The sequence below is a fragment of the Onychostruthus taczanowskii genome, unplaced genomic scaffold, assembly GCF_017590055.1.
Source record: "Onychostruthus taczanowskii isolate IOZ18803 unplaced genomic scaffold, ASM1759005v1 scaffold15, whole genome shotgun sequence".
In the NCBI taxonomy this organism is placed as follows: Eukaryota; Metazoa; Chordata; class Aves; order Passeriformes; family Passeridae; genus Onychostruthus; species Onychostruthus taczanowskii.
In genome coordinates, this window is record NW_024498685.1 from 1533169 (window position 1) to 1555526 (window position 22358).

The 22358-nt window shown below is 40.2% G+C and overlaps 1 protein-coding gene across 1 annotated transcript in view; it reads left to right on the forward strand.

Annotated features, from left to right (window-relative positions):
• TMEM178B (transmembrane protein 178B) overlaps positions 1-22358 on the forward strand; it is a 212450-nt gene that overhangs the window by 43784 nt on the left and 146308 nt on the right. Inside the window, exon 2 of the mRNA XM_041398682.1 lies at positions 14184-14297. Coding sequence (XP_041254616.1) covers positions 14184-14297 — 114 coding nt within the window. The remainder of the gene's footprint in view (positions 1-14183; positions 14298-22358) is intronic.

Sequence of the window (22358 nt, forward strand, 5' to 3'; positions counted from 1 at the left end):
CTCCATATATCCTGCATCTGCTGTGGATACATTCAGAAAAGCTGTTTTATGCATAAAATGTAAAATCTACTGCATTTGCAAATGTGTTATACAAACATATATGATAATGGTGTAAATTTCAGAAATTGGGCTATTTTTTGGGGCTATTTTATTTCTCACTCCTTTTAGAGCTCTGTGCTGCCAGCTCCTTTTTCCTTTGCTTTATGCTTGTTGCCCAGTTGTATAGCTACAAGCATAAACTCTGTAACCCCTTCTGTTAACCTTGTAAACTTGGCTGCTGTTTTCTCCAGTCATGATAAGGCTGGTCAGTTGCCTGAGGAGGACACAAGTGTCATCTTCAGCTCATTCCAGTAATGTCCAGTGGCAGACTTGGGTGTTCAGTTTGGAGTATTGACTGTGCTGCCAGTGTGTCTGGCACTTGTGCACCTTTACTGTATTTCTACTGCAATATGAGATGGGCATTTCGCTTCTCCTTCCTAAGTCTCCTGGTCCTGGGTGTGCCTTCTGAATCTCAGCCTTGTGCATGCCACCTTAATATCTTGTTCCCTTTAAGGTAGGCTGTACTTAGAAATATTTTTGATGAAACTGATTTGCATGTACAACTCACTGAGCTTGTACTGCAGTATCTTCCTGGTGCTGCATTCGCCTCTTACCCTGGTGGGTAGAATCTCTGGGCAAGATCGGCTTGCAGCTATATCTCTTTACTATGATTTTTGTCACAATTGTTGTAATCAAACCTGATATAGCAGAACCCTAGGAGATAAGAGTAATAAGCTAATGGCATATTTTCTTAAAGGTTTGGATGTTTTCCAATTAATGTTTTCTGTTAGGTTGGCATGTTGTCTCCATCCTTTTCATCAGTGTGGCTGATGATCCAGTGGAGGCATGTTAGTTCTTTAGAATCATCCTGGATCTCCTTCACCTCATCCTGTACTCAATGAACTGAAGCCTCATGCCCTTTTGGGAAGGGACTAGTACATAAATTAATGCTGGGCAGCAATACTGTCTTTTATTAAATAGTTTCAGATATTGTAGAGAAATAGACTGTACAAGGTAGTTTTAGAGTAGTAACTAAAATAGGAAGTGAAGCATTCATAGAATACAACATATATAATAACACTTGGGTTTAGAATTAATTGTACAGATGAAAATGTGTCTAAAAGCACGTAGGATGCTGAATCATGGAGTTTTTAATTTTTAAAATCAAGCCTTGCGGTTCAAGTCTTATCTTTACATATTATACAAAATTATCTATATGAGCAGGGGAGGTACTAAACAAAATCAGCAAGAGTCTTTCAGGTTCTGTTCACTGTGATTGTACAGCATTTGTCCCATTGGGTGTTATCAGAGGCTACTGAGACACATTAAAGTTCAGACTAGGAGTATAGAGTAAAAAAGTAAATCCTTAGCTGGCAGTGTCTGAATAAATGCCTGTTTCCATAACCCCTTCTCTCTAAATCTGAATTTCAGCAGTGTGGTGTTAAAGGCCTGTTCTGCACCTTCCAAGTGGTGCTTCGAAGAGAGCTGTTCTTTGGTCCCATGTATGCTGATGGATCTTTTGGGATATAGTTGCCTCCTCTTCTGTCAGGACAAGGATCATAAAGCAAGTGATTGAGCTGTAAAGGGCTGAATAACGCTTCAGGCTATAAACCCCAGTGGGATTATGCTGCCTGTTCAAGCACAGGGATGGTGGGATGCATTGAGTGGTGACAAAGGTGTTCAGATGTGCAGTGCTCACCTTTCAGACAATGCTTATTGCTGCCATCCATGGAGTTCTATTATCTAGTGCTGCTCAGTGCACTTGGTATTGTGTCTTTCCTTCTATACAACTTTCCTGACAGGCAGCAGAAATATTTAGTCCAGCTTGTCCTGGTCAGAACATCTTACATTGCAGTAAGAGGGAGACCTTCATACTGTAAACCTCTGATTTGATTTGACATTTCAGATGGGAAGGTGCAAGAAGTGGTTGATGACATTTATTGGAAGACAAGAGGATGTTATAGGCAAGGGAACATCGTGTCACAATACCCTCCCAAAGCAAATTCCAATGTGTGCTGACCCACCAGTAGATGGGATGAGAAATTCTCATCCCACACCATAATACATTTAAATATACACCAGCTCTGGGCTTAAGCTAGGGTCACATGATTTTATAACAATCTAACTTTATTTGGTATGGGAAGTAATAGATGTTTTTAGACTTATAGGGGTTTTCCCTACTCTGTTCTACTGTCCTGTTCCATAAGTTGGGCTGTCTTCTGCTATTTTTAATTTCTGCATTAAAGTACATCATATGCATGTCGTAAGAGAAATACAATGAATCTTACCTAAAGCGCTTGGATACTAAATACCTTTGAGACATGACTAGAATAACTTAATTCCCTGTTCAAGATCATGCTGACAACAAGTCATCTCACTGCTAGCTTTCCCATAGCTGGAGCTATTGGCATACTCTGATCCTTCCAGATGTGTACTGGAAGGTTGAGACTGGGAATAAGCAAAGGGAAGGTTGCAACTGGAGAGGAGTTGGTCCCTTCTCAGTTTTTGGTTCCCTCTATTCTCTTGCAAGGGCATTTATCCTTTCAGTATTTTTATCTGCTGTGAAATGTGTTGTTGTTTGGTACAGAGCATCTGCAGCCATGTTGAGATTCTAGCCCAAAGTTGTTGACTGAAGTACATTTGAGTGCAGCAAGACAATGATGCACCAGAAATGAATTATTGTAGCTTTTGTGGAGAGGTGCTCAATGCCCAAGCCTTCTGTACACAAGATGGTGTTTCAAAACTCATCACTGGATAAGTAAGGGCACAGTCCAGTCAATTGGAAAAATATTTTTTGATCACATCCACCAACTTTTCCTATTTCAAATACTTCTTCAAGAATAGTTTCCTTCTGGCAGGAGAAACCACTTATGATTTCAGACATCTGTGGAGAGATTAACAATATCTGTGATTTGTAAGCTTTAGAATGACCAAATTGTGCTTTTGCTCATCTTGGATTTCACAGTACAGTTGTCTGATCTTCTTATCACCACCTTTATCTTTCTTTTCCTTCTAGTTGTCTTTCAGTTTGACTGTTCAAGGACACCTTTTAAATATCTACATAATGTTGAATTTCTCAAGGCCATTACTTGATTGAAGCCCTCATGTACAATAGTAAGCCCAGTTGCAATAGAGCAGCAAACAGCTTTGCGAGGGAAGGGCAGTGAGCTGTGCAGTCTTTTGTCCCTCTGAATGTGTACTCCTTTACAAAGGAAGATGGAGTATCTTTGCAATTTAGTCATGGTAGCCGACCAGTTAATAATTTGAACAAGGACAATCTAGGCAATGACTTCACAGGGAAAAGAGCATGGCCAAACATGAAGCTGTTCCTCACTTCAGAGAGATATTATATAAATGCCTGTATAATTTAATGGTCTCTACTCACCAGGAAAAAAAATCTCAATGTTTATTTCAAGGTAGTTTTTTTGTAGCTTTTGTCATCAGGCTATATGATCCAAGTAGTTATTCAGTTGGTAGAGTTTGAGGCAAGAGACATTATGGACTTGCTGGGAGAAACTCTGCTCACTTAGGGATGATCTCATCTTTTAGCTTTACTCTGCACTTATATTTAATAACTGCAGGGGATCTTTGTCTCAGAAATACTTGATGTATGAAGCGGTGCCTTAAAAATATCTCTACTCCAATCACAGTACCCTAATTTTTTTCTTGAAATAACTAGAATAGGGACAGCATAAAAAAATTAATCTTAGAGAATCTAGAATATAAGGATGTATTTTAAAATGGCATCTTTCTACTAAAGAGAGAATATGTTGAAAGTCTTCTGTTTGCACAGTTTTGAAGTCTCAACAGAGTCCTTGGATGGAGGTAGTCTGTCTCATCAGCACAGGATGTAGGGAGAACAGTTTATGGGAATAGCAGGGTGTCTTTCTGGTCTATCCATGCTGTAGTCTGCTCATAGGGGAAAAAGCCCGGTCTGGTTGCAAAGATGATGTTGGATTTCTTCCTCACTTATTTCTTTGATAGGCTAGTTTTCTGCTTGTATTTCTGCTTTTGGAACTGAGATAATTCAAATGCTGTGGTTTCTCCTAGTTACCTTTAATTTAAAATGTGCAAAATGGGATCTATACTAGCAGGGGTGCGCTTGCCTAATTTAAGGTAAGCCAAATCACCTTTTATATATAACATGTGAGTTAGAAAAATGCATCTTAATTTCAACTTATAAGCAAAATGCTTTTTTACTAAAAGGGAAAAAACTATCTCCTTAGTTTAATTCTATAAATCCCTACCGTATGACTCCTGCCACAAACTTTATTCTTCCTTCTCATTTCTCTTCATCACAACTTATTATGTTCTAGTTAAAGTTGTGAAACTCTGCCCGCCACCCCCACACTTAGTTGCAGGACAAAACCTACATGAAAATGATAACATAAAGATGTTGTATAGCTCATATAAGTCCTTTTTTTTTTTTTTTTTTTTTTTTTTAAGAGACTGCTGTGTGCAAGCTTAAGATGCCCTGTAAGTGGTTTCTTCTGGGAGATGTCTTGGTTAGGTCTCAGCCTTATTTCCTCAATGTTGCATGCAAGCATCTGAATGATTCTGTCATGTTGTGATTTCTGCTGTTTAAACACGAGGTTGAAGTGCTACAAGAAAGCTAAATGCTTTCTCCAGCTCAGCTATTTGTGGTGCTTACTGTAAAAGGGGATACAGAGAAGAGCTTCTGTTCCTCTCACTTTAAGAAGGGGACTTAATGTGTCTAGAAAGCCACATTTACATTGCAAAGCAGCATGTAAAAGAGCTTTCCAAGGCAGAGAGATAGGCACCTCAGACTTCACTGCATGTGATCACAGATACTCAGCAGGATGAGTGATATCAGTGGATCCACCCTTATTTTCTTCTTGGCAGTCTGGGACCCTGCTTCTTAGACATCCATTTGAAATAGGTTTTGAAGCTGGTTAATGAAACACCAAACTCCTTGGGTGCATCTTACTATGAGAATCTCATAGGGTATACATTGATACAGAAGAAACCTGTCCATGGAATAGCCTTTGCTGTGCTTTTTCTTTGGCTTGACAGCGGTGCTGAGATATTGCTTTGTTCCATGAGCTATTGGGTCATCAGTGAGTTTTTACTGGTAATTGCTGTCTCACTGACTTTTTATTGATCATTTAATTTCTGCCTCCAAACATGTGGGAGCAAATATTTTTCAGTCCTTTTAACCTCCTTAACTTTTCATTTGTGCTCTGCTTCCCTCTCCCCTGTGGCCAGCCCAAAGCAAATAGGTGGACAAAAAGATTAATAGAAGCAAGGAGATGCCTTCCTCCTCTCAGGCCCTGTGGCTTGGAGGCTGTTATTAATAGCTGAAGTAAAAAAGTGTTTCATAACCCTCCTGCGTCCTTGCCAGCCCCCTTTCCTTGGTCCCTGGAGAGAAAGTGTGAGCTCATTGCTTTCCAATGCAAATTCAGCTTTTGGTCTCATACTTGGATTCTTCTCTTATCATGGGTGGAATATTTATCTTCTGCCAGCTGGTGGCTTTAAGCAAGCTGTGATTTGCTGGGCTATCCAGAGAGCATGTGAGGAACAGGCCTGGCAAAAGCTGCTCAAGCACTTTATTTTTTCTCTACTCTGCAAATGTTACTGTCCACTCAGTACACATGCACGTCTTCTGCACCTCTGTCTTTGCTCACACAGTGGTTTTAAAAAAAATTTAGACATTTTGGTGTGGAATCAGAAATTGAAATGTAGGTGTAACTATCTGAAATCTGTGGAAGTTGCTCTGTGGAATCTGGTCACATAAAGCCCACACAGAACAAAGCTGTTGTGTGTCTGGAGACTCATTATTTTCAGGGATGGCTTCCTTTTCATGTGTGCGCTGTATCTGATTTTTCCTGTATCTCTAGAGATCTAGTGGGTCAGTACTGAAAGGGAGCTGGAAGAGCTTACCAGATGACCTGGTAAGAATGAGAATGGCACACTGTTGTCTATTACCCCATTTCTGTATGGATAGTACAGTATGGTGGATCCTTTCAATCACCCCCCCTTGCTAAATTTTTACAAGACTCCTTTACCAGCTGAGCATTACCTAACAAGTTTGACTAAGCTAGAGGCTCTGAGAGAGTCTTTATTTGGAAGTTAGTGAGATGAGCTGTAGAAGAAAAATGGAAGGAAAAAAGAGCATCGCGGTTCTACTTCTCACTCTGAAAAAAAGGTGTGCTCTCTTTCCTAGTGAAAATCTTTAAGCTGTTCATTCTGTTAATGTATTTTCTGGGTATGTGCCATTTTGGGGACGAAATATTTATTTTATGTCTCATCCTTACAGTTGCTCTCTACTCAGTGAATACAGGCAAGCTTTTCCTTCAGGTAAAACAGGATGCTGCAATCTTCCGAGTATGTTTTCCTAAAGTTCTGTGTTCACTGCATTTTTTGGTGGTCAGTAAAGGCATCTACATGTAAAAAGCAAGTTTAAGTAAGATTGTATATTGAAATATCCACTTAATAGCCACTGGCAGCCTAACAGACTGCAGACTTTCTGCATTTTATCCCACAGGGAGTCTATAGGTGTGTAATGTGCTTGTAAGTACATTTATAGTAACACTTAAGTACAGTTAGGAAATTGTTTATTTTCCTGTGTGGAAAATTGTTTCTGAAGCAAAAAGCATGCAAGGGGACAGAACCATTTGTGAAACTTAATCTAATGCTGCTGGTGGTTTCAGTTGAATAAAATCTATGAAATTTGGAAAAATGTAAAATTTTCAGAGTAGGTTTTTCAGACTTTCATTTGAAATACAGTTTTAAAATTATTCTTTAAAGGCATCAAAATAAGTTATAGATTAATACAGTTTGGCAGCTGTACAAAACTTTTCTGGTGACCTGAAGTTTGGTCAGATTTTTTTCCTTGTATGATATGGCGTGATTGAATATAAAAGAAAAAAATTGTGCTCAGGACCTAATGTTCACCTTGTGTTTTCAAGGAGGGGATGTAACTTCAAACTGGCTCTGCTTTTGTACCATTTGTTGCATTTCCATTAGCACATCTTCTGATTTAACTTTATATATGAAGAATCAAATGGGGATCATCTCATAGCACATTGTGTTCTGAACCAAAGGACTGTAACTAGACATGATCAGGTGGTCATTTCCAAAAGTGCTCTCCTGATCCCTGTTATGTGTTCCCATAGACATGTTCATTGTCTCTCCCAATATGTGACCCTTGGGTCTGTCTGCGAATGGGAAGGGGCACTGGATCAGATCCCTCTTTGATTTTACTTGGATATCCAGAAGGTGAGTAGAACCTGACTGTGCACCTCTACCCGTGTGCAGGGGAGGCAGCAGGGGCTAGCAACAGAGTCTTAAACCCAGCAGACAGAAACTCCAGCTCATCAGCTAGAGGTAGGCATCAGCTCAATTCCTTGACAGCTCACTGCATGCAGCAATGAGCACCAGGAGCTGTTTTCTTTATCTAGGACAAGTAGCAAGAAGTCCTACTGGCAGACCAAGCTGAACCTCCATGCAGGATGATGCTAGAGCCAGTTAGGAAGAAACATCTCTTGTTCTAATAGTTCAGCCCATGCTGCAACTGAAAATATATGTTGAGCTTCATTAATTAGAACAGTGGCTTTTATTTATGCATGTAAGTTAATGAATATTCACCAAACATGTTGATTAAGGTGGTGATTCTTGCATATTCTTCCTAGATTTTTAGCCCTTTACTCTGAGGTGTTCTATTATTCAAAATATTAATGCGACACCAAGGGAATTTCTGATTAAGTAATAGGGGTGTTCAGGCATTGGAATTAGGTGCTCAAGGATGTGCACCTCCATTCTTGGAGGCATTTAAAACTTGATTGGACAAGGCCCTGAGCAACATGAGCTATCTTTGGATCTGATTTCAACTGTGAAGTTGTGCTTCTTTTGAGCAGGGCATTGGGCTGGTTGACATGTAGAGAACACTTTTAACATAAATAATTCTGCAGTTAATGCAGAAGAATAGTGTTCCTACATTTTTGGTATTAATCTATTTATAGATCCAGAAAAAATATGTAACCAGTATTTTCATGGTTAGTATTACTGCAGAAATAACAAAATAATCCTGTTAAAGGTGTTGCAATGTTTTCTACTATGTATTTGATTTCATTTAAAAAAAGTCATCTGGAGTTCATTAACTAGTCAGCATATCTGATTGCATGATTGCAATCTCTGATTGCAGTTATGTCATAGCATCTGGTCAAAGTAGAACTTAATTTCTCCTTCTATCCTCCTCCAAGGTTTAATTTGACCAGTTAATTCACACTGAAGCTGTAAGCCTTGCCTATAATAAGGTACCTCCGGATGAATTTTGATGACTCATAAGAAATTATTAAAGTAACTGAGGGCAGAACATACATCTGACGTGATAATTCTGAAATGGCACCTGCCTGAATTGCCAGTGCTAGTTTGAAGGATGCAAAAATGCTAACACAAATAAACAATGAACTTTTCCAGGTGAGAGAAGACTTTTAAGACAATAGTAGATACATATGCCACATGGAATTGCTTTTTGTAACACATTCTTGGTCCTAACTGTGGTTGTAGCCTCTGGAAACTGAAAATGTTATGCTAAGAAAAACAACCCACTGTGAAGTTCCTCTGCTTTACAGATTTTCTGAAGATAATGTGAAACACTTAGAGGCTAAATGGCTAATCTACATCTCTTTGTTTGCTATGGAGATAGTTACCCAATGAGAGATCAGTAACCAAACCATGGAATTAAGGCAATCTTTCATACTGAAGGCAGTTTCTCATCATGAAGAGCAAATATATGTAGTGAGTGCAGTTTGCAAGCCAGAGGCTAAGATTTCTTTTGCTAGGAAATGTTTGTGTAGTAATTCTCAAATAGATTTGAGAAAATTAGAACTAGAACAAAGGGTGCATTTTGTGGAACTTTTTGCTACAAACAGTTCATCCAGGGGTATTTGCAACACTGAAGAAGGAAAAGCTGTCTGGGGCTCAGAATATCCACACCAGTCTTTTCAGGGAAGCTCATAATATCAAAAGTTTTGACAGGAAATGTAGTAAAACAAATACTAGTTTTACAGCTGGATCCTTCTTAGAAACCAATGTGCATACTATAAGAGAAATATGGATACCCCCTGGTTCAGATCTCTGCATGTTACAGAATGTAAGGTGACTCTCAGTCCTAGCCTGTGGACTCTGGAATGGCTACAGCACAGCTCATCCAGAGTGAGTGAGCTGCTGGCTCCCTGCATTTGAAATTCCTGATTGCTCTAACCCAGGGACTGCTGCAAAGAATCTTATCATGGGAGACATTTTTATCTGTATCTGGAAGTCCTCTAGCGACTGAAGGTAACTTATTCACAGGCATTGGGTTAATCTGTAGTTGAACCTTTAAGGATGGTTCCACAATCTGCAGCCCTGAGAGCTGAGGCAGGGGAGAAGCGTGAAATATTCTAGTCCTCAAGACAGGAGAGGAGTACTCAAATAACCCATGCAAGTAACTCTGTGCCATCTTGGGCTTAATCTGACGTGATATTTCTGTCACCCAACTGCTCTCACAGGTTACCAGTTTGATGAAAGATGCCAAGGACTGCTTTCTGTTACCAGCTCTTAGATGGGTTGGTCTGTATTATGCAGAATACTAAACCATGTTTTTGCCCGAACAGAGACACAAAACTTGTAAGCTTTGTGCTGTGCTTTATTGAGGGCCCGGGAGTCTGCGGACCGCAGTCCCAAATCAGAGCTCCAACGCCACCGATACATCAATCTCCTTATATATGATATGTGTACGTGCAGTCTGTTACAGATTCTCTAAGCAACGACTCCCAACAATTCCCCTTTCTTAGCGACTTGCTCCTCGTGATACTTGTGATACATTCCTTAAGCTACAAACAAGACTATAAATCAGGTACTTATCATTATTTCCAGAACATTGTATACAAATCAGCATTCTTGCTTCCTTCCCCTGATTAAACATTCGTTACGGTTGCTTGAATTCTATAGTTACACTCTTACAACACATTCCAAAAGTTACAACACACTTCAAACGGTTATAAATTCCTATCTTACCTACACATTATATTTTTTAAATTTTCTACATTTAATTATTTTCCAACAATATGATCACACTGACACTGTAAATTCATGAAACTCGGCAACCTTTGCAGAAGGAAAACTGACCAGGGCAAATGCCTCTGGGTTGTTCTGAGATCCAAAATTTAGGACAGAAATAACCAATAACTTGGTGGCATTTTGAATTTCCATTCTATTTTTGAAATTAACTGTGTTAAAAACTGTTGCTTGGAGCAGTTTGAAAGAGTTTAAATATTATATTTAGGGGAGTGGTGGGGGCACAATGGTGAAGAAGAAATACTGGTCGAAAAGTTCTGAAAAAGTTTTGTGTTGACCTACCAGACAAACACAGTCTGGACACCAGCATTATTACCTTAATTGATCTCAACCCTCTTCTGTTTAGAGTGGGATAATGGTTCAGTCATTCCCTGCATTACCAAACAGTTTGAAGCCTCTGCTGGGATGGTGTTTACAGCTCCAGTAATGTAGTGGTAGATGAGTTTCTCTAGCAGCTGAATTAACATCAGTATGTTAGTTGGTAAGGTTCTGAAAATTGAATAGAGAAACATCAGTGTTTTCAGCTGGTATTTCTCCTGTGGCCTAGGTTAAAAGTTTGTCTTGTAATGGAGAGAAGGGGAAGTATTATGTGCTAAGGTGATAGTATGGAGCAATGATCAGCAGATATGGGAAGGAAACTGAGCAGCTAAGTGAGTCAGTAAGAGGAGGTGCATGTTTGATGCTGTGAATGCTTAGCTGCTCAGGGTGAAGCTATCTCTAGTTTCCTTATCTCCAGTTTGTTTGTCATCCGACCTTTGCAGGAACAGGGGGTTGCCAGCCACAGTTGACAGCTGCCGAATCCCCTGAGCATCTGTGCTTGTGTTGATGGCATGGCAGAGGTTTGCCCTGCATGGTTCTAGCTGTATCCTTCTGCTGATCCTTTTCTTAGCACTCTCTTGGAAGATGTCAGCTACTTTTCTTTAGGATTTTCAGCAAGCATTTCCTTTTGGTCAGAGAAATATAGGATACATTGCATCTGTCCCTGGAGCAACTTTGTGGTGGTTTTTGTTTTCTTGTGGCCAGCTATAACTCTTGCAATGGTGGCTTACAGCTAAAAAAACCCCCACTCACTGCTTTGCTCTATAAATACCATTCCCAGTTATTGGGGCAAAGGGCAGAGCAAAGCTGCAGTTGCATTTTGTCTAAGTTTGTGCTGAAGGCTGCAAATGCTCCATAAATTGCAGTTACCCTACTGAGTGTATGGAAGGGAAAGCTTGCTTTGCTTCCTATTTCAAAGACTGGAGTGAGCATAGCTAGTAATTCTTCTGAAGGTAAGGGTTTTGTAGCATTTTTCTGAGAAGGCTTTCCAGCAGAAGAGTAGTTCTGATTCTTGCTGCTGTTGATGATTTTGCTCTCATAGGAACCTCCAGGACTTGGATCTTTAGGCATCTTGAACATTGTTCTCTTCTCTGTGAAACAACTAGGGAAACATCAGAAGTATGAACTCATCACTGCCTATAAATTCACTCTTTTCCTAATTTTTATTGCTAAGTCCAGGCAATTGAAGACCTTTTTCTTAAGTTCAAAAGCTGATTGTCACCTCTATTTAGGTATATGCTGATGTAGTTGCACTGACTCAGCATAGTCATTCTCCTACGTTTGTGAGAGTGGGTTTAAATAAGTGGTTCGTGTATAAATGCCCAGCAATTGCAAGTATTGTCATTTTGGGCCATGAAAATCTTGAGTTTCTCAGTAAGATACTGTCTTCCTCTGCTGAGTGGACACCATTGCTCCCTGGTAGAGCTGGCAGGGCTTCAGTGCCCTCTGAGAACTGCCATGCCAAGTGCTGTACCATGCCCTATTTGCCCACCCTGGTTGACAGTGGTCCCAAAACTATTTTCGTGTGCTTAAGTCCCATTAGAGCCATGGGGAAGTAAGCATAAGCCCAAAATTATGGAAATGGTCAAGTGATGACCTGAATTCAGCCAATAATCTTTTTCTGCTTTAGGCTTTGGTGATAAAAGTGATATTGAACAGCTTGCTGCATTACCACCAAAAATCTTTGCAGAATTAGAAATCTGATGGACCTTACTAGAAATTAGCCTTTTTGGTTCCAGAAAAGCCGCAAATAGAACAGGAGTTTTTCTCCCTTCCTTCTGTAAGCTTTTACTTTGTATCTTGGCTCTGTGTCCCTTTCTACTATTCTATATAAATCTCTTGTTTGGGCAGGTATCTGATAACTTAAATATTAATTTCTGACAAATAAGCATTTGTTGTTTTCTTGCTGATGCTTCTAATCTATAAAAGCAACCTAGCAAAAAGGGATAGGAAAACGTATAAGAAGGCAAGGTTGTGATTTGGGGATTTTTTAAAGCTCTTTGCACACTAGCTGTCTTTTTATTTAAATACTATTCTTAGTTTGAAACTTTAATTCTGGGCGTACATTTGGTGCCCAGATGGTGCAGACTCACACAGAAGCCCATCACGCTGTCAGGGCAGGCGGATACATATGTAAATATTTTGCCTTTTCCCCCTATAATATTTGGCTTTGTCTAATCTAATTGCTGTCAAAGGCAGAATGTGAAGAATACTTACAAGAAGCCAACAATGAGGACCTCAAATGTTTATACTGCACTAACTCTGGAAGATGCTGGTAGGCTGTGATGTAATTAATAACTTGTTTCATGTGTTTTTTTCATGCTGTGAATTCATGGTCTATAATCTAAGTTCATGCCAAGTAGTATCTTACAACCCTTAGTAGAAACCTGTATTTGTAGTGGTTTAAAAGCATTTTTAACCTTGTGGAACTGTCGATATAAGGCTAATGGGTCTGCCTTTTCAGTTTGGGCTGGCAGTAAGAGTCCTCTACCTGCCTTTTTGTGTATAGTGCTCTTTATTATTTATATAATTAATTGCTTCATTTAATTTATTCTATTGAGTGCTCATCTTAATGTATTTTTAATACATAAAAGCATTTCCAGCATAGCTGTTTCTCTGACTAGTGGTAGCTAGTAACAAAAACAGCATGGCCAACCACATTAAGGATACCTATGTAGTTATAAAACCTGAGCCAAAATAACATAATGGTAGTGGGAAAATGATTTCCATGAGCTTTGACTCTGACAGCTTAGTGAGAAGGTCTAATAAAGCCAGTGTTAGCTGAGAATGCTGGCAAAAGCAATGTAGGAAACCTGACTGGCTTTCATCAATACAAGAACAGTTACACAGTTACAGGTGTCTGATCAGATGTGAAATTTGGCTAGGCTATAATTCATGGAAGGCATCAGACTACACCAGACTCTCTTCTAGGGACACAAACTATGCAGAGAGATGCCAGGAGATCAGATCCTGGAGGGGCAATTATTGTATAGGAAGGAAAGTATTTGTAAAAGGAAATGTAATTATGACCAGAACATATCAGAAGCAGCACATGGTGCTTTTTTCCATGGAACATAGTGAAATCCTGAGGAAAACACAGAGGGGAAAAAAACTTGCCCATTTCAACCACTGATATTGCCATCTGAGCCTCGTTGTTCAGGGATAGCCAAGGAATTCTGTCTCTGAACCTGCTGTAAAAGTGTCTAGGTACGTTCAGGAGGCAGTGTAATGTGTCCCCCTGCTGTGGGATGGAAAGGGTTAGGAAGCTGTTTGCTATCTATACGTATAATTTTTCTGTGTTGCTTTTTTATTTAAGGAAAGATCAAAGGTATTTGCTTTCTGTATTTCCTGAAGTATGGGCATTGAGTCATGACCATGACTGCACAGAAAGTTAAGACATTAATTTATAGCTTCTATACATTAACTGCATGGCAGTTGCTAGCTCGCAGTTCAGAGAAGAATTTGCAACACAAAGATCTCATGGTGAAAGCAGGCACTAGCAGCTACTCCAGGGCCAGTCTGGAAGGTCCCTGGAATGTGTGAAAGATAAACTTCCTGTATCATAACTTTGGATCTGAGCTTACATGTCATGGGCCAGAGAGCGTGCTGGTTGTCACAGTGGGCAGGAACAGTAGGGATTGCTTTACTCCTAGGCTTCACTTTTGGTTGTCAAACACATCTGGCCTATAGCTGGCAGGACAAGTTACATTCATCTAACCACACTTTTCTGCATTTTGCCTTCCCAGGAGCAATTGAGCGGTGCTCGTACATCAAGTACCACTACTCCTCAGCCACCATCCCCAAGAACCTTACGTACAACATCACCAAGACAATCCGCCAGGATGAGTGGCACGCCTTGCGTAAGTGTTGCTGCTTTTCTTCACCTTCTCCTCGTGTGCAGGTGGGAGGTGCTTCCTGATAAATGAGAGCAGAGGCTTTGAGTGACAGCCTGCTCAGAGCTCTCATCTCACATACAGTTTGTCTTTGTAGCAGACAGATCGATTTGTTCTTAGGATCTACATCTGTTTCTGCTGCTGACTGGAAATTCTGCTGAGGCATGTGAATGCAGCAGTGGGGAAAAGACATTTGTATGCAGAGATTAATACTGAGTTAAATACAAAAATGAATAACAAAATCAATGCCCTATTTTTTAATTCAGTGGAATGCTCTGTACGTGAGCACATTCTTATGCCATTGCTGCGGAGTTTCCTGCTTCCAGGAGAATTCATTGCTGGCTTTTATTGTAGAATATGCCCACTGCCAGCAGCTCCTGTGTGAGTGTGGCATCACTCTCCTTTGAAGATCTTGAAAGAGAATTGCTGCACCCTTTAAGGCACAAGGAAGGAGCTTAGCCCTCCCTCAGTGATAATTGTAGCCAGTGGTCACCAACTTGTAATGCTTGCTGAAGTGACAAGATCTGACAGGGATGGAATTGCCTTGGGATGAACTGGCTGACCTTAAATCTTGTCTCTTTGTCATCTTGGAGATGGAAAAGGGTTTTCACCGATAAAATGCATGAAGTAGAATTTCACAAGGAAGGATACCACTGTGACTGTCCTTGTTACTACATAGTTGTGGGGACTGATGAATATCCTCTGTTTTGGTGGAAGCAGTTAAATCTCCTTGGAGGTGGCAGTGGTTGAGGCAATACTGGTTCTGGTTGAGAACCTTGAAAGGTGATAGAGAGCTTCTACTCTGTCAGTTTGAGAACTGCCAGACCTCTGGTGTTCCCATGGCTTTCCGTATGTTTCACTTCTCCCTTGTGTGGCTCCTGCTTTGAGAGGGTGCTTTTAAGCTCAGAGGAGGAGAAGGTGCAATGCTATAATTTATTTCCTGCATAGGTGAGATTCATTGATGCTTGTAGGCCTTCCTGGTACACTCTGGTCAAGAGTTAAGAACATTCTAGAGGGTCTTGCTAAATGCCTGCTGGGTTTTTTTTTAATGTGTCTATCTGGATAAACACCTATTTTTATTGTGATATGACAAAAAAAAAAAACCAAAAAAACCCAAAAAAAAAAAACAAAAAAAAAAAAAAAAAAAAAAAACCAAAAAAAAAAAAAAAAAAAAAAAAAACCCAAACAAAAACAAAAAAAAAAAAAAAAACAAACCACCAAAATAATTGAACTTATGCCTCTCCACAGGTTGTAAGAGGCTGGTCTTGCAAAATACTGTGTTATGCTAATTTGTCCCTGAAATCAGAAGATCAGAAGCTTCAGTTCACTTCAGGTTTTCTCCTACCACTTGTCTTCTCTGCTGGTGTTAATTTCATGTTGATGTAAAATGTAACAGTGCTTATCTATGAGCAAAAAAAGAAGTGTACCCACCACCCAAGACATCTTCTGTCAGGGCTTATAGGGCAGTAGAAAGGGGCTTTGGTTTATGCTTTGTGTATGTGTGGTTTTGCCACTGTTGTGAGTAACAATGACTTTTCTGCAACCATATGCTGGGAATCTCACTGTTCAAAAATTATTTTCTAAAATTATTCTTTATCTCAGCAGTGGCTCACATAAAAGGTTATATAACTGGTCATCTAAGGCTATGTGAATCCTTTGGTCAGGATCAGCAAGTTCCCGAACTTTGAGTGTTGGTAGGGCATTTGTCAGTCTCCAAAGGTGCAATCTAGACACTGCTCACATATTTATGTATCTGGTATGGCCTGAGGCACTCTCAGGGTGAGGCTGCTTGTCTCTTCCCTGTAGTGGGTACATTGAGTGTACCTCATATTTCTGACCCAAGTTTTCTTGCCAGTTTCAAGAGTCAGATAAGTGTAGAGAGATGCAGATAGAACTGACGTTTGCATCTACCTATCTGAAGGCAGAGGAGTAGAGAAATACTTTGCTGAGGATCTCTTCTCCTGAGCAGTTGGTGCAACAGAGTACTTTGATAGATGCGGTAATCCTACTGGTGGTTCTGGATGTCACTGCATTTAAGAATGAACTGAATCTATATGACTATTTCCGGTGTAGAAACAGTAACCTGTTTTAAAAGACAAGGCCAATACCCATCTCTCAAATTGTGGTTTGGTTGAGGGGATTTTTCTTTCTTTGCATTGCAGTAGACCAAGTAGGATAAGTCTCTTCAGGAAGTTATTGTGATTTTAGCCCCTGCCTTAGCAGCTGATCCTGTGTTGATGACTCTGTGTGTGTGGTGACACGAGGCTTAACTCCATTTCAGAAGGCTGATTTATTATGTTAAATATTATATTAAAATGCTACATTAAGACTCTACTAAAAGAACAGAGAGATCAGAAGGCTACAACAAGAATAGAACAGAATAGAATAACAAAAATCCTGTGACTGCTCACAGCCTTGGCACAGGTGGCTGTGATTGGTCATCAATGGAAAACAATCCACACGGACCAATGGAAGATGCACCTGTTGCATTCCACAGCAGCAGATAGTAATTGTTTACATTTCTCTCCTGAGGCTCCTCAGCTTCTCAGGAGGGGAAAAATCCCAGCAAAGGATTTTTCATAATATCATGGCTACAATCCTGTTCTATGCATCTGGACTTGTTTCATCCAGGACACAGCTACTTTATATCAACACTGATCAGTCTGATATGTCCAAGTCAACCTGGCCATTATTTTCCTCTGAATATTTTCCTGTTCATATCAATGACTGTTGTGACAAACAGCAAAAGAACTGGGGCCCAGGCCTGGCTATCTTCTTTCTCTTGCCATGGGTTATTTTTCAGATCTGTAGCATGAGATAGGGGGGGAAAAAAATTTATTTCCTGAAGAAATGTGGGGGCAAAATGGCATCTTGGAGAACTTCAGAGGAACTGGAAAGGTGAAAGCAAAATATTTGGTCATCCTAGTAAACAAAAATGTAAAAATGTCTCTTGCAGGCTGAAGCCACTGTTACCATTTGCTGTATTTGCATTTGAGTAATGTATTTTCTTTTTCTTGTGGATGGACAGCCAACTGTGGTGCCTGTGAGAGAAATCTGTTGTTTTCAATGTACAGTGGGTTGGGAATCAGAGGAGAGAGGGCTCCCATCATGGACTGCAAACTGCTTTTTTTGGACTGGTGGAGCAGGATTGATGCTCCAGCAGTTTTTCGTGAATTGCAGGAGTGGGTGTGGGGACAATTAATTTGAGGCTGAGGACCCCATGGCACCGTTCAACACACAAAGCAGATATTCCTGTAGCTGTGCTGTTAGCTATGCTGGAAGAACCTGAGAGAGCACTTGGTCCTAGAGGAATGGTTGGACCTGACTTTACCATTTTTGATTTTATCTTTTTTTCATTCTGTTTGACATTTTCAAGATGGAACCTTTGCTCCAAATTGATTGCCTATGGCAGTATGAGCTGGGGAAATAGGACTTGTCTTCACTGCAATCACTTCATCTCAACTATCTCTGGTTAAACAGATAGAGGGAAAGATGATTGTAGTATTGTCAGCTCTTGCCTGTCAGGAGATAAATGTTGATCTAATTAGACAAAACAAGTCTCTATATGAGCTGAGAGGGGAAGAGAGAAGCAGAGGAAAGCTGCATCTGACAACTTTGAGCATGACTAACTGTCTTTATGGAAGATGTTGACATAGTTATATGACTGAGTTGCTATTAGGCATTTACCTTGTCACTCTTTGACCCTGGCCTTGAGTGCAAAACCTGATCCATAGTTGTGTTTTCTGAAAAATGAGACCAGCATCATTGATGCTCTTAGAAATGGAGGTGTATTATTGCAGTAGAAAGCCAAGAAAATGTGAGCAGGTCTATATTTATTCACACATTGTTCCATATGTTTTATGCTGTTCCTGTGGGCTCACTTTCATTATGCTACATATGTGTTCACAAAACATGGGAATGTCCTCATGGCAAGGGTTTGAGGTGTAGAATGTGGTGCAAGCATTGGGAAGGGTGAGAAGGGTTTTCAGGTGATAGAATCAGCATGTCAACTGGATGATTGTGATTTAAGGAAGCTGACAATAAAAGGGAGCCTATGTTGATGTTAATTCTTCTTTTTCTTGTCCCCAAATCTTCAGGAAACAATTATCTGGTATATTATGCCAAAGGAGTTGAAAGGTTGTGTTTGTAATGAAAATGGTAGTACCTCCAAAGCAACGAGGTGACCTATATTCAGTTTAACATCTTCCAGGAGCCAACAAAGCTCCTGTTCTTTAGAGCCACTGAGAGATAAGGCACTCAAAGCCCAGGGAGTGTTCAGTCTGTGTTACTCTTTAGAGAACAACAAACATGTGTTGGGTTGATGCTATGTGGTGTGTTTGTTTTTTTTTTACCACCAGAAGGACTGTAGTAAGGTCATTTTGCTTTCATCTCTGTTTGGCTTTGTGTGGGTGTGTTTGTTTTGTTCTATTTTTTTTAGTAGGCTATAGGCAGCCAAGGCTCTATATTCATTTTATGCTGCACTCTGAGAATTAACAGTTTCATGTAAAAGAGCCATCTTCTCTCTAAGGCAGATGTAGAAACTACTGTGGCTTTAAAGTGCTGTGAACAAGCAAGTTGCTGATGTGTGCTCTTAAAGAGTATTTGCTTTTCTCTTAGAGAACAAGTGCAAAGACTCCCCTTTTTCCTGCCTTGGTAGCTGAAAATGGGACAATTGCTGTGTGGCACTAGGAGCCCTTGGTAGAGCTCCCAGAGGCTTGTGTTATAGTGCATGAAAGTCTCTACATCAGAAAAGAGATAAAAAATTTCTTCATTCTCTCCAAAAGCTCTTGTTTTTGCTGATTCACACAGCCTCTTGTGTGAGGTAGATAGTTGGGTCTAGAAGCCTTTTATTTTTCCTTCCTCCCTATATGTCATAAACCTGATTTTCTACTTTGGATGTCACACTGCCACAAAAGAGGGGAATTTGTCTGTCTCTTCTTCTCCTGCTTGCCATTGCCTCCTCAGCCTGTCTTCCACAGCAGCTGTGTTTTGTGTCCAGGAATGTGAAGAGTGCTGCATTTGGGCAGGAAGTGGCTGGAATTGCTATGGAAACTGATTTTTTCCAGTACAGCTTAGAAATTGTGTCACCAGGCTGCTTTAGAGTGAACCAGTTCATAAACAGGTAGCTGATGCTTCCTAAGTGTTCAGAATTTCCTGGGCTTTTTCAAAATACTGCTTGCCTGGCACTGTGGGATCTCCTTTACCTGTCTTTTACCCCCACGTTTCTACTGCAGGACCACAGGACATGGGCTCTGAATCTATAGTATCAGTGAGGAGAGCTGCATTATCAGAACAACAATTATAATGCTTTGTATTGGAATGATAACATCCATCTGCACTCTGGAAATGCAGCACTCCTGTATTTGTGGTGGTCTAAAAGCCATTTGCATAAAAAATGAATTCTAAAGTCAAAAGTAATAGCCTGGCACATTCTGTGAAGAGCAAGTATTGGAGGAAATTAATGATTTCTACAGGGTGTACAGAGTGGTAATATTTTAATTCATACAGCGTCTATGCTGAGAGTTGAGTGGGTTTTATTGGTGTTAATACTCTGAATTTTGCAGGAGCCTACAAAGCAGTCAAATACTTACTTATAACCAGTAAAACTACTGGAAAATTATCCAGCAACAATTAACACTCAGGAAAATGTCTGGATTTCAAATTTTTGCAATGTCCATACTTCTAATTTCTACAGACTTCCCAAGCCTTCTCATTCCATGGAACATGAAGTTGAGATTTGCACAGAAGCTCAGTTAACAGCTTGACAATGCCTTGGTAACATTAGCAGTAACTTGGTAAGCTTATGGACTTGGCGCCATCTGCTATTATAAGCAACAATATATACTTAACTGTTGCATTTTTAATAAGGGCTGACCCCAGAAAATTTTTGCTTTTGTTTTTTTCATGGATACTACTGAAAACTGTTTGAAGTGAATAGGCAAGATCCCACTTTTGCCCCTTTCTTTCACTCTCTCCCATATGTGCCTCTACAAAGAAATCCTGTTTCATTTTTAATTACCTGCCTGGGCCCCCAGATGGAAGTACACCCTGATGTATAGCCCCATCCTGCTGGTCAGTGCCATTTGGTATGATGTCACTCCTTAGTGCATTGGTTATGACTACAGACAGGGCAGCCATCCCAGAGGTTAGTCAGGCAGCAGGTGCTCACATGCCTGGAGGTCTTGTGTTGTTGGATTTTCATTGCATTCATTGTTCCCACAGCTAATGACCAGGTGGTAGTGACAGACCTTCTCACTTCCCCCCCTCTCTCTGCTGTAAGGTTTTCTTCATATCCTGCTATTTCAAGCTAAGATAATTTTTTTTTTTTTTTTTGGCAGTGAAGTCTAAGACCTATTTTGAAATCTGTAAGGGATTTTATTGCTTTCTACTAAGTTTCATCTTAGGATCTGCTAATATACTGGTGACCTTAATACCTACATTGATGAATAACTTCCCCAACTGCATACTACTTTTTATTTGCTTCTTAGAGGCAGAAGAGCAGGGATGGAGTAAGGCAGGAGGTCTGTAGACCCTCCAGTCCTGAGCTGACAGGGATGCATGAATAGCAAATATGGACAAGATTTGGGAAGGGAGAAAATGAGGGCAAGGAAAGGGGTAAAACTGTGCTGGAGAGTTGGAAGAGGTAAGATGAGGGATTACTAAGCATTGCAATTGGGAAAAAGGTTGAAGCGGTGGATTGGAACAATTTTGGAGAGAAGATGCAAAAATGGTCAAACTCTGTTGTTTGTGTTGAAGTGGGGAACAAACAGGGAAGTATAGGACCCCCTCCAAAGTCCTGTTCAAAGTGTGCAAGTCAGAGGTCTTACTGTACATCTGCTGCTAATGCAGCTGTGAAACACTGGCAGAGAGGAGGTCTCATCCTGCTCCCTCAGCCAGCAGGTTCTTGCCCAGCTCAAGTAACGGGGCTCACAGGTGAATCAGGATAGTCTTACTTTGCTGATGACCCTCTTGCCACTCTTCTGAGAGAAGAAACCCCACACTAGAATTTCTGGGTTTGCAGTTTGTTGTTTGCTTCAAGTTCACTTGAAATCAAATTTTTGAGGTTGCAAATACAAGCATGCAAAGTTAGGACATGACCCAGTTTGGGCTGCATACTTAACCTTAATTGATCTCCTCTAAGCACACTCATTATTGAGTCTTTAATAACTGTAATCACATACTCTTGCCTTGTTCCATATATTTGGGATATTCTGTTTCCATTCAATGATGCCTTTGGTTTATTTTTCATTGCTGAATGTATGGCTGTTGACCTTTTTAATTGCAGATTACACAACTCCTGATCCTATGATGGAGTTAACAACTTCATGGATTTTGTCACGTTTCTAGTCATTGAATTGAAGAAGGGAGTGTAAATATAGAAATATTTAATAACCATTTGTGGTTGGCTATAATTTTCATTTTAGGCCTGACAATCAAAGATAACTTGTTTGGGTTTTTTGAGTGTCCAGTTGGAGAAAGCTCAAGTTTTACATATTTCCAGAGCACAGCTCCCATTGATTTTCAGAGTAACTGTAAAAGCTCCACACTGTATCAAACTTCAAATGGCCACCCAACTCACACTGGGTCAGAGTAAATGAGGAAAACACAGCTAGGGACCACATCTTAAGAAATTTCTTGGACTGACTTATATCACCAAGGAGTTCTAGGGTAAGTGAGGAGCAAAGTGCTTGTGTGAGAGGGAGGAGGACGTGTGGCCAACTGACTGACCTCTGCTCTGATTGCTCTTTGCTGAAGAGTTTCTTGTTTTCTCCCCTTTCACACTGACCCTTTCAAAGGGTCCCATTCCTGTATTTCCTAGCTTTGGCATGCTTGGCTTGGTAACCTTCATGTTGATAGGTTTTGGGTTTTTTGGTTTTGTTTTGTTTGTTTCTATTTGTGAGTGCAGGCACTTAGATTCACTGTGGCTTAAGTGATATTTTGCAGTGTCTTACACTGTTATACAAGAAAAAATATGTTTTTATCTTCATTGTTGAAGAGAGTCTTAAGGTATTTACAGAGCTGTTCTGA